Here is a 12123-nt window from a genome sequence, read left to right on the forward strand (position 1 = left end):
GTGTGGGTCACTTCTAGCTGGAAGTATGTTGCTTTCTTCTACCAGACTTAATTGTATTTGTCAGTATTTTTTCCTTCAACTTTCTTTCCAGTCTTTCAAGCAAGCCATCTTGGTTGGCTTGTTTTTTTTTTTTTTAAATCTTACAAGAGGTGTGATATTTTTCTTTAACAAAGAAGGGAAAGAGAAAGCGTTGGTTTAGAGGCTTTGGCAGAAAATAGAATACTAATTCAATAGTTTCTTAAAAAATTGCATAATTTTCTTTGATCTTCATTGAAAACTGTATGAACATGTTATTTTCCACAACAGCACATCTTCTTACACTTGAAAAGAAGCTAAAATAATGAGTTGATTTGGGGAAATCCTAAAGTTAAAGAATTAACTCTTTGGGGTGAAGTAGCGCCATTCCTGGGAACACTGGCTGCTTCTCTGGACTGCTAGCCGCAAGTTGAACATACCTAGTTCTGGGCGGCGGAACTCGCCAAGACCCCGCGGAAACACTTGCGCATGCGCCTCAGCGTTCCGCTGCTGTTTATCCGTTTCCATGGCTACGAAGCCCATCAAAGTAGGAGGGTAAGAAAATGAAGCTCAAGAGCCTCTTGCTTCGGTATTACCCACCAGGTACGGGGTTCCCACGGATGGGCCCTGGATTCCCAGCCTGGGATGGTTTGGGTTGAAGGAGGGGGCGGGGACTTGGGGAAGGGCGCAAAGTGTGTTGCTTCAGTGACAGAGTGGGACAGAAAGCCAGAGCTCTCCAGTCTGGGCTTCCCATCCTTTCACGTGCTGACCTCAGTTCCTCAAACTCTTTAAGTGACTCTTTGAGGAAGTCTTTAAACTTTTAAATGCTTTCTAGATAACTCAGGAGGAGGAGGGGCTGAAGGGGCAATGAAAAGCGACTTCCTGGGACATTGCTTCCTGGAATTTAACAGAAGAACCTCTTGTTATTTTAAACTCTTAATGATCACATTAGAGTGAACGGAGCGTGAAAAAAAAAAAAAAAAAACAAAAACAAAAACAAAAAAACTGCACACTCAACTGAATGTAATACCTTTGGTCACCACCCTCCAGTCTGCCCTATTAAGAAATCAGTTGATTATGAGCAAGCTTTGTGTACCTTGTCCTAGGACTTTAAAGTGGGTCAGAGTCCTTGTGTCTGATATGGTGATTGTGAAATGAGTCAACAAAAATGATGCCGTTTTAGAGTAGTATATGCTTTTCTAGTGGTCATCTGTCACATCTGTGGAGGTAGAGGGCATGGTCACCATTAGAGAGAAATGGAACTCGACTTGTTGAGAACAAAATAGGAGGAGAACTTCCAGCTTCAACTAGGAACTCAAATTGAAAATAAAAGGGTCAGGGACAAGGCTCAGTGGCCAAGCCTGTTAATCCTAGCTGAATCTCATGTGATGGAAGCTGAGACCTGCCTCCCCAAAGTTACCCTCTGACCTCTGCGCATGCACTGTGGTATGTTATGTATGCATGTTCTCACATGCTCATGTGCATACACACATAACACAAATGAATACGTGTAACTGAAATAGCAAATAAGACGAAATATGTAAGCTGGCGAGGTGGTGCAGGCATATAAACCCAGTGCTCTGGAGGCAGAGGCATCTCTGCCTCTGTGAGTTCGAGGTCAGCCTGGTCTACAAAGCAAGTCCAGGACAGCCAAGGCTACACTGAGAAACCCTGTCTTAATATATATATATATATTAATATATAATATATTAATATATATATTAAATAAAAATAAAGTCCTCAAAACATGGCTCAGAAGAACGGCTAAACACAATTGCTCAATGACACACATGGGTAAAGAAATGGCAGGTATTTCAGAGTAGAGTGTTGTGCCAGTTTAACCAAGACAGTTTTAAGGATGTGGACTTGAATTTCAGGACACATGTCTCATTTTCTTCAGCTATGCAGCCGATATTTTAGGTCATCATCTTGGCCAAAATGTCTAACAGACAAGGTTGTCATTCTTCCTTTCTTCGATGCTGTCTGGGTTTCATTGTTTTTACACATTGTTCCCTGTCAGCAGATAATATCATCACCTGTCTCTTTTTTCTTGCTTGTTTTTTTTGTTTTGTTTTGTTTTGTTTTTGCAGAAGCCACATGGTTGTCCTTATTTCTCCCATTTTTCCTTTCTGCTCACTCTTTTCCTTCTCTCAACAAATTGGAAGCTCTACTTCCAAAATATTTTGTGAATTCATCAGCTCACCCATCTTTCCATCACAATTTTCTTGACTCAGAATCCCTTCCATCTGCTAATTTAGCTCAAGTCTTAATTTAGGCACCTGCCATCTCTTGTTGGGAAACTTCAGTGCCTTGTCAACTGGCTTCTTGGTTTTCACTCTCATCTACTGTTTGCCGGTAGATTTTGAAGCAAACATCTCCAGTAATCTCCTATTATACTCCTGTTAGGCTTAGAAAATACAGTCTGAAAGAATTGATGCAGCCTGCTCTGCTGACTTCTAGAACCTTACTTTTTGGCCTCTCTATATTTTAGATCTCTGAACTGTTCTTCTAAAACTTAGAAGACCTGTCACTCACTGTCCTCTCTCTGGACAAAGCTTCCCCTACACCTCACAATGACTAGCCTCTTTACTTTATTCTAGTTAATTCCACTGACTCAGAGAAACCTTCCTTTTCCATGTCTAAAGTACCTCCTACTGAGTTACTGACCTCCATGTTTCTGAATGCATTGGTTATATCACATGTTGGGGGCACAGAGCTCCTTGTACTCACAGAGAAGCCCTAAGAGAACCAGGAATGTTATTCACATAGGGATGTCTCCTCAATGAAGGAGATGAAAGTCAAATACCTGAATTCCATCCAGAAAGATGAGAGTGGATTTTAAGGGCATGGTGGCCTTTCTGCTATCGGTGGAGGTAGACCTCAGCCACCCTTTGCAGTAGAGGGCAGACCTTACCCAAATTTCCTAGAGTGGTTATCCCAGACTCTTCCCTCCTTAGACCTTAAGGGAGATGTCTCATGTACTTTATGTTCTGCTGACCTCTATGCTGTAGGTCACAGAACATACTAGATTCTAGGCCTTTTAGCTATGGGACCCACTCTCATGGTCACATGTACTTTGAAAAAGAGCTTCTATGTAGACATGCCTTACACTTTATTGTGCCCCTGAAATTGGACTCACTGGATTGATTGTTGCCTGAAAACCTCTTCTCAAATTGTGCTGTGTTTTAAATATGCTGACAATGAACCACCTGGCATTAGTCTCCCTGAAGTCAATCTGCACTGGGTTTTCACTCTTACCTCTTTGGCGGTTTACTTCTTTAGATGACACCTGCCCTAAGGCACAATCCTGGGCAGACAGCAGCGCTGGACTCACAAGGATACTCTGTCTGGCTTCTAAGGGGAATGGTCTGCCATTCTTCTCCCTCACTACTACTAACCTCTCTATCATGTTGGCTCTTTTGCTCTCTCAATTTGGAATGCCTCAGTCCTCTGACTTCAAACTTCTCTTACACATTTGTATTTATTTGCTGGACAACTTCAGCTATTCCCAAGGCCAAGAAAACACTCTGAGTAGTCCAGAGCATCTAGACATCACAAGAGATAAGTTTTCCATGGTCCCTCCCATCTCTCCTGCAGCTTTGGTTTTATACTAGCTCATCACAAATATTGGGGTTCATTCTTATTTGCACTTCCTCTCACTTTGTATATTCTTTAATGCATAATGTGTTCGCCTTTTGTCTCCTTATTCATTCACCCACCGATTCATCTATCCGTATCTGTCTCTGTCTCTGTCTCTGACTCTCTCCATCCATCCATCTTACGTAACATTATACCAATATTATACCAGTATTACCAACTATCAGAAACCTTGTTCCACCTTCACTTCACTACATCAATTTTCTCTATTACTATAGCTTCCACCTTGACCCATGTTAGCAGAGCAACCTGATGACTGTTGAAATGTCCAACCAAGTCACTCTGCAACTCAAGCTCCCCACACACTTGTTCATTTTTAATCTCAAAAGCAAAGAGCCATGCTGTCCAGCCTCCTGCAGGACCTCATCCTTCTGCCTCTCTGACCCTGAACTTTTCTGAACCCTACCCTAACAACAACATTCTGTTCTGTGTACGTTGGACCAGGTGGGTGTAGTCCTACCCAGAGTCCCTGCTATTGCTGCTTCCTGGGATAGTTCTTCCTCGATGGTCCTTTGCATCTCAGGTATTCCCAGACTTTTAACCCTTTCCTCAAAGGTGTATCAAGTGAAGCCTCGATGGCTTCTTTTTCTAAAGACTCTGTCTTCCCAAGGTAGTTCCCAGCCCTCCTTCCTGATTTTATAACCCTCCCACCCCAGGGCTATCTCAACCTAATATACCACCCTTTAATTAATTTTTCTTGCTTAGTTCTCCCCACAAGATAAGAATTATATGAGGAACTTTGCCTGCCTTGTTCATCATCTGCTTTCAGCAGCTACATAGACCTTGGTGCATAAAATATCCAGCCACATGTGTGCTGAATGTGAAATCTTTATGAGAGGATGTTGGAACTGAGAGGAGATTAGCTGAGAGAAATATGATCTCTGCTTGCTCCAGCTGTGACAGCCAATATTCTAGCAGGATTCTCATATTTAGGGCAGGCTGCAGACTCTGGCTTGCAACTCTTATCTCAATTATTTTTATAGTGAGGCCACATTACTTAGCACTATTAAATATTTGATTTTTAAATTCCAATCCTTGGGTGTTATTTTATATGCAAGTGTTACAGACACTACTGAATAGCAAGTGGGTGTTTTGATAACATTATCCTATGAGATAAAAATGCCTGACTTGGAATGTTTCTCTACTCCCTCTATCAGGTCTATATAGAGGACAATTTTGTTTTGCCTTCTAAGGCTCTCATTTCAATCCTCCCACTTGCATGTCTGGAACAACCTTCTGTTAGCATCTACAAAATCAATCCTGTCCCTACCTAAGTACCTGGTGACCAAATGCACATAGCAGGTTGTGGCAGACCCAACAAAGACCATTTCCCTTCTATGTTGGTCAGGCGCATTAGTTCAGTAACCAATTAAGGTCTTGGCTTTTTAAAGTTCAGGAGCTGGCTGACTGAGCTTTTCCACCAATGCAGTTATGACAGCCTTTGTCTCTTTTGTTATTTTGTGTTCAGTTCCTTGCTCTTTGGTTAGGAACTAAATACACGCCAATTAAACTGGTTAAGATCCCCACTGCTTCAAAAGTTTCTGCTGTTCCGAGTAAAGGATATTAACATTTCTTGATGCATTGCTGAGGTGGGAGTAGACGCTTCTTTCTGAAGTGTCCTCGGGATGAGGCTTATTGTTGCATAGTAACCGAAGGCCAACATGAGATGAAGAATATTGGGATGTGGAAACAAATCACTGGGGAGACATGTATACCATTAGCACCTTTGTCTTTTTTTCTTTGTATTCTCTGTAGCATGCTCCATAGCCTTCGGCTCCGGTCTGAGCTCTGTAGTTGTGATAAGTATGTCACAATGAAGCAGCCAAATGTGCGTGTTTCGTGCTTTGTACCTTACTTTCTAGATCTGGTTGTACGTCAACTTAGCAGGTTTTTAGTAGGAAGCCTTAGGGCTTTGAACACGGCTCATTTTGATAGAAAAAGAAGATTAGTACTGAACAGAGGGGAGAAAATCCTGGCCAGGCTTAAAAAAATATTTGCTAATTTTAAAAGAATGCATTTTTATGGGATACCAGATTGTATAATGTGGGGTGCCAACTTCTATATTTTTTCAATCTTTAAGACATAGATTATTTTATTACTTATCCATCCCTTAAAGCAGTGGTTCTCAGTATTCCTAATGCTGCGATCCTTTTTTTTTTTTTTTAATACAGTTACTCATGTTGTGGTGACTGCCAGCCATAAAATTATTTCCGTTGCTACGTCATAACTGCAATTTTGCTACTGCTATGCACAGTAGTGTAAATATCTGTGTTCTCTGATGGTCAAAAACAACTCGACTGAAAGGGTCGGTCAACCCCCAAAGAGGTTGGGACCCACAGGTAGAACACCTGTGCTTCATAGCACCTACTAGAAAACTTCTTTTTTTCTTTTGAGTGCTTGCTTTCCTCAGTAACAGTACATAGCAGGTTAATTTATATAAAATGTAAAATCCTACAATCACAGGTAAAACATTCTATTGGTAACAGTGCGTTGCAGTCAGGTAGGCTTTATATAGTACAAAATACTGCATCCTGTTTGGGTCAGATAACCCGTGGAGCCCTCTTCTTTAAGGGTTTATATGCTAACGTTAAAGGAGAACTAATACTGCTCTTGTCCTCCAGAGGATGCCATGATCCTTGGTAAAGTCGCTTTGTACATTAGTTCCGTTACCACCGAGTGCCACTGGCACCTGCAACCTTTGTTAATTTATAGAAATCGTATTTTTATTTTTTCTTGTTAATGAGACAGACTCTTAATTTTGTACATTTACTCATCATTGTCTGCCCCCACGCCCAAATTAACCACTCCTGCCGTTTGTTCATTTCACTTCTTTAAAATCAGGATTAGAGTTCTTCATACTGAACTCCCTGAGTTGAAATGTTCTTAATGCCATCTCTTTTACCAGGTAGGAGCTTAAAATTAATTGCAGAAATCTCTTTCAAAAATTTTATTTTTAGCTCTTGAGTTTTACACACTTAAAAAACTGATTACTGACATTGAAATATAAGTATATTCTATTATTCAAAATACTCATATTTTATCTCAAATTTAATATCTCTAATCAACTTGCAGCTTTTTTCTATGTGTGTGACTATGCTTTTGCTTTTGTTTTTTTTCAATCCAGCTGATTTTTGTATCATTACTTGTTAAATAACATATTGTTTTCCCTCCAAATTCTATATGCTGCCTTCATCTTACTTTGAGATGTCAATGTGTAGATAATTTCTATCACAGTGATCTAGTTTGGTATCCGGACTACACTTTCTTGTCTTATACTTTATTGTGCTGCATAGTAAAACAATATTTCAGGAAAAAAATTAAAAATTTCTTGGCATCAGTTTCATACATTCATTTGACATCATTGTAACACTGACATTTGTCCTTTGAAACCGCACCTCTTCATATGTCATTTTTTTCTGATTGTTGTTGAATGGTTTGGATATATCCTGTGTGTTTCTCACTAATTTTGTAGTCAGGCACCCAACAGTTTCCTTTGCAAGTGAAAATGGGATCTTACTATTAATTGCATCTTCATTTGTTAATATATATGTATTTCTTATCTAATTTCAACCTTAGATCTTTACATTGTTTTTAAACCCCATTCAGTTTATTTTTATACCATAGTGCATTTAATTATGTTCTTAAACGATTTTAAAAATGTTATGGATTTAATAAATAACTGGGGATGCAAAGTAAGGTGCATAGGGAAGTAAGAGGTGCATCTGGGAGGAGTTGAGGAGTTGTGGGAATATGGACAAAACACATTGCATGAAATTCTTAAAGGACTAATAAAATGAGAAAAATATTGTAGTATCCACATTTTGCTGACAAGTTCAATGTGCCAAAGGCTGGCTGTTTTCACTCTAAACAAGAATTTTCTTCAGAACCTTTTGTTTTCTGTTTATAAGTTTGTTTTGCAACTATAGAACTAGAGTCTGACTCCAAAACCTTACTACACCTATCTCCTGTCGAGGTGGGAAATGTTAACACAAACTCTGGAGAACAGCACCCTAGCTCCCGTTTTCTCCTGTGCTAGAAGGTTCTGGGGCATCTCATCAGTCATTAGAAGCATTCAGAATGCCTTCTCTATTCCAAGGTAGTAAACTTCATTACTCAACAGATGCTTGGGTGAACTGTGTAGGTTTTGCCAAGTGTCGCAAGACTGTACTGAGATAAATTCCTTCCTAGATTGTGACACCAAGAAGGGATCCCAGAGGAGGAGTAGGGCTGGGAGAAGAGCCTTGCTTGTTTAATGTGAGGGTAAGTCACCTTACATGTCTGGAACTCAAGTGGTCCATAGTGTGGAGCTGTAATTAAGTTTATAATTATAATTAATGGTTAGCACATGACAAAGCCAAATACCAATCAATGAAAGATAGATAGTTAGATAACTAGATAGATAGATGATAGGTAGATAGATGGTAGATGGATGGATAGATAGATACATGATAGATAGATACATGATAGATGAGTGGATGGATATATAGGTAGATAGAAGATAGATAGATAGACAGATGATAGATGAATGAATGATAAGTAGGTAGATATATAGAAAGAAAGATACACATACATACATATATACATAAATACAGATAGATAGATAGATAGATAGATAGATAGACGGACAGATAAATAGAATGAGTAAGAAGAAAGAATCCTTGAACAGGGACTCTAAAGACCATTAGTGTTTACCAGTAAAGAACCTTAAAGGAACAAATTCATTGGAGGAAAAAGAGGGAAAACATTTGGAAAAGCCCGAGGAAGATGTGTTTGAGGAAGAAGGGAGTGTGAGCTTCGGGACTGGCTACCTCTGAAGGGCCATGGGTAGAAAGGCAGGAACTGCCAATCTAAATTAACAGTCTGAGGGCACATATTCATGTGTTTAGCAAGCACCATGGTTTTCCTTAGCAAAATATTTGTGGTTGTGTGGCACCTCCTTACCCCAAATCCTACACCCCCACACACACCTTGAAGGTCATTTTTTTTTCTTGAAGGACTGACGTATAAACTGATATTTTTTCAGACTTGGAGCATTTGGCAGACATTTTCTTGAGAATTAACAAAATGAACTTCAAAGTTTCTACTGGAAGCCTAAGTACTTCTTTTGCCAATGATAAAATTTGAGCTTTCAGAGAAAAAAAAAAGTTCAGAAAACTTGTACCTACCAGCACAATAGTGATAGTTTGCCAACAGTGAGAGCTTTCTGATGACAGATTGGAGGTGCTGCTAACAGATGTGGTTGCTGGAAGCTATGTGATAGATGCTGTGAACACTTAGAAGCTATGCATAATTCAGAGTGTTTTTTTTTCTTTCAGTTATGCCTGGATAAAACTCCACTGACAATTTGGATTTTAATGTATCTGTCTAGCACAGAACTCACCAAGCTGAAACTATCACTAAAAGTTGAAAGAACTTTTAAGTTTTAAATTAAGTTTTAATATTATATTAATGAAGAACTGTCATCATTTGAAAAGGCTATTGACTATTACATATCACTATATGACCATTTTTTTTTCTTGTATTTCATCTGAGACAGCATATGTATGGCATGATTTTGAATGCAGAGGCAGGAGTGAGAATACACCTGGCCTCAATTAGGCTGGGTGTTGAAGATGAGTGCGAAACTACTCTGCCACTGTTCTGATGGTTTCCTTTGAGGGGACACAGGGCTATTTTTTTTAATTTTCTTTTTTTCTTATCAGTTACATTTTATTAACTCTGTATCCCAGCTGTATCCCGCTCCCTCATTCCCTCCCGATCCCACCCTCCCTCCCTCATCTCCACCGTGCCCCTTTCCAAGTCCACAGCTTAGGGAGAACCTTCTCTCCTTTCATCCGATCCTGTTTTATCAGGTATCTTCAGGACTGACTGCAAAGTCCTCCTCTGTGGCCTAACAGGACTGCTCTTCCCTTGGGGGATGGGGAGGTCAAAGAGCCAGCCATTGAGTTCCTGTCAGAAATAGTCATTGTTCCCCTCACTATGGAAAACCAATTGGTTACTGAGCTACCACAGGCTACATCTGAGCAGAGGTTCTAGGTTATATCCATGTATGGCTATTTTTTTTTTTAAAGTATACTGTTATGTTGGCCTGTTACGAATCTGTTAGAAAACCACTGAACAAATGTTTTAAAATTCTCAACTTTAACGTGGAAACTATTACCCAATAAAAGAGTATTTGTTGTCCCAAGATGTCTGGAAAGTGTAAAATGTCCTGTGGCCCACACTTGAGTTTGGAGGAGGTGCAGTATCCCAAGGAAGTACGAGAAGGCAGACAATATGTGTGACTGGGATGTGGTCAATTCTGTGCCCTGGTCTCTCTCCTCTCTGTTTTGTGGATTGAGTATATTTCATGTCTAAGTGTACACAGACATAGAATATACCTTTGGTCATCTTTATGACTGAGACAATAGACTCATATTTTCCTCAAGCTACTGTCCTTTTGTTTTTTGAAATTCTCATTCGATTCATTGTATTGAGTTATGTTTATTGCCTGACTTTTTTTTTCAGAATGGAAAAATCAGACGGGTTTGTGATTTAAGGGTTAATATATGCAGTGTTTTATTAATTCTTTGAGGATTCCATGCACACATATAATGTATTCTGATTATATTCACTTTCTACTCCTCTTCCAACTCCTCTGAGATCCCCAACCCCTCAACTTCATATCTGTCCACACATTCCTGAGTGTGGAACCATCCATTGAAACATGGTTTACGTACTAGGGACCACACCCTTAAAGAAAACTGACTCTTCCCTTCCAACAGGCTTCAATTGTCCATGACTCCTCAAGGAGGGGTAGGCAATTGTGAGTCCGTTTTCCCCCTCAGTGCCCGAATGTTGGCTGGTTACACCTTGTGCAGGTCTTATGCTGGCATAAACAACTTCTGTGCGTTTTTTGAAACATTTTTTTATTGTTAAGTTTCAATTTTTGTTTTAATTATATGAATGGATCTGTATGTAGATATATTCATATGAGTTCTAAGTATCCGTGGAGTCTGACTCCTTCGAAGCTGGGTTTATAGGTGGTTGTAGGAGCCAGGAACAGAACTGGCATCCTCTGCAAAAGCTGTATGCATGCTGAAGTACTGACCCATCTTTCCAGCCCGTGTCAAGGCACGTTTAATAATACTTTCTTCAAAATGTATAACAGATAATTAAAAAGTATCATTCATCTCAGTATTGGTGTTTGTTACTGGCCTTTGCTAGTTGTGAGTATAATGGGTGATTAAAAAAAAAAAAGCATACCCCGGATATTGGTGTTTGTTGAACATCTCTTACTAGTTTTAAGACTATGGGATTATTATTAAGATTTTTTTATCTAGAATATTTGTTTTAAAGGTTCATCACCTTGTTACGTGTCTGGTCCCTTCCGTGTGTAGTTGTGGGCAGATTTTGCACACCTGGGACTTTACTGTTTCTCTTTTAGGATGGATGGGATGCGTTGTCCTCCATTGAACAGCCTCAGTGAAAAGTGCTAGGGATCCTAGCTGTGTGTTTCCCAGTCCTGCCAGCACCAGGCCTGGGTAGTTTGCAGTGTGATTAAATATACTGCAACAACTCAGGGCTCCTGGTGTGGATCTGTTGTGGGCTGATCCCATGACACCTACCCTCAGGAAGCTGAGAAGGAACAGGAAGTGGGACCCAGGTGTCCCGCCCCTCAGTGATCCACTTCTACCCAGGAGGCTCTAACTCCTAAAGCTCCCATGACCTTCCTAAACAGCACCACCAGCTGAGGACCAAGCGCTCATATTTGTGAGCCGATGGGGGATAATTCGTATTCAAAGCACAGCACCAAACGCGATTGAGGAGCAGATTTCAGACCCGCAGCATCCCAGCACTTCTGAGGCAGATACTGGCAAACCACTGATGGTCATCGGAAAGCAAGCTTAGCCCCATTTATGAGCTTGAGAGACCCGGAATCAGTGAGTGACAGACAAAGACACCTGGCATTGACCTGTGGCCTCGTCGTGTGCTCACGCGAGTGTGTGCACTCTCTCTTTTGCGTGTTTATATAGCCATACGAACTTGTGCATCGACTACACACAAATGCAGACTCAAACCACAATCAACAACAATTACACATCCAAAAAGGAAAAGTGGAAAAAAAGAAAAAAACCGAACTCAGATTTTGTTAACCTTTTCCCAGGTTTTCTTAAGCACTTTATAGCATGCTTGTTTCTTTTATAGGAATTATGCTGGAATATGAAAAAGGTGGAGAATTAAAGACCAAATCCATAGATTTGCTTGAGCTCAGTCCTAGGTAAGTTTGCCACATAATGCAGCACGCGCTTCACATCAGAACCTTTTAGAGGAACACTCGGTGAGGATGTGTGGCTGGGTTGAATAACCTTATTATTGAAAACACAAAGGTCATAAGGTCATCACTTTGCTCCCCCGCCCCCCCCCCTTTTTTTTTCTGAGCAGGGCTATTTTAGAATATGATCTGGTTGG

At 40.2% G+C, this 12123-nt stretch overlaps 1 protein-coding gene across 1 annotated transcript in view; it reads left to right on the forward strand.

Moving 5' to 3' along the window:
* The first annotated feature begins 328 nt into the window (after positions 1-328).
* Positions 329-12123, forward strand: part of Daw1 (dynein assembly factor with WD repeats 1) — a 42101-nt gene continuing 30306 nt past the window's right edge. Inside the window, exons 1-2 of the mRNA XM_021657579.2 lie at positions 329-618; positions 11860-11932. Coding sequence (XP_021513254.2) covers positions 579-618; positions 11860-11932 — 113 coding nt within the window. The 5' untranslated portion in view covers positions 329-578. The remainder of the gene's footprint in view (positions 619-11859; positions 11933-12123) is intronic.

Source organism: Meriones unguiculatus, chromosome 15 (assembly GCF_030254825.1).
Source record: "Meriones unguiculatus strain TT.TT164.6M chromosome 15, Bangor_MerUng_6.1, whole genome shotgun sequence".
NCBI lineage: Eukaryota > Metazoa > Chordata > Mammalia > Rodentia > Muridae > Meriones > Meriones unguiculatus.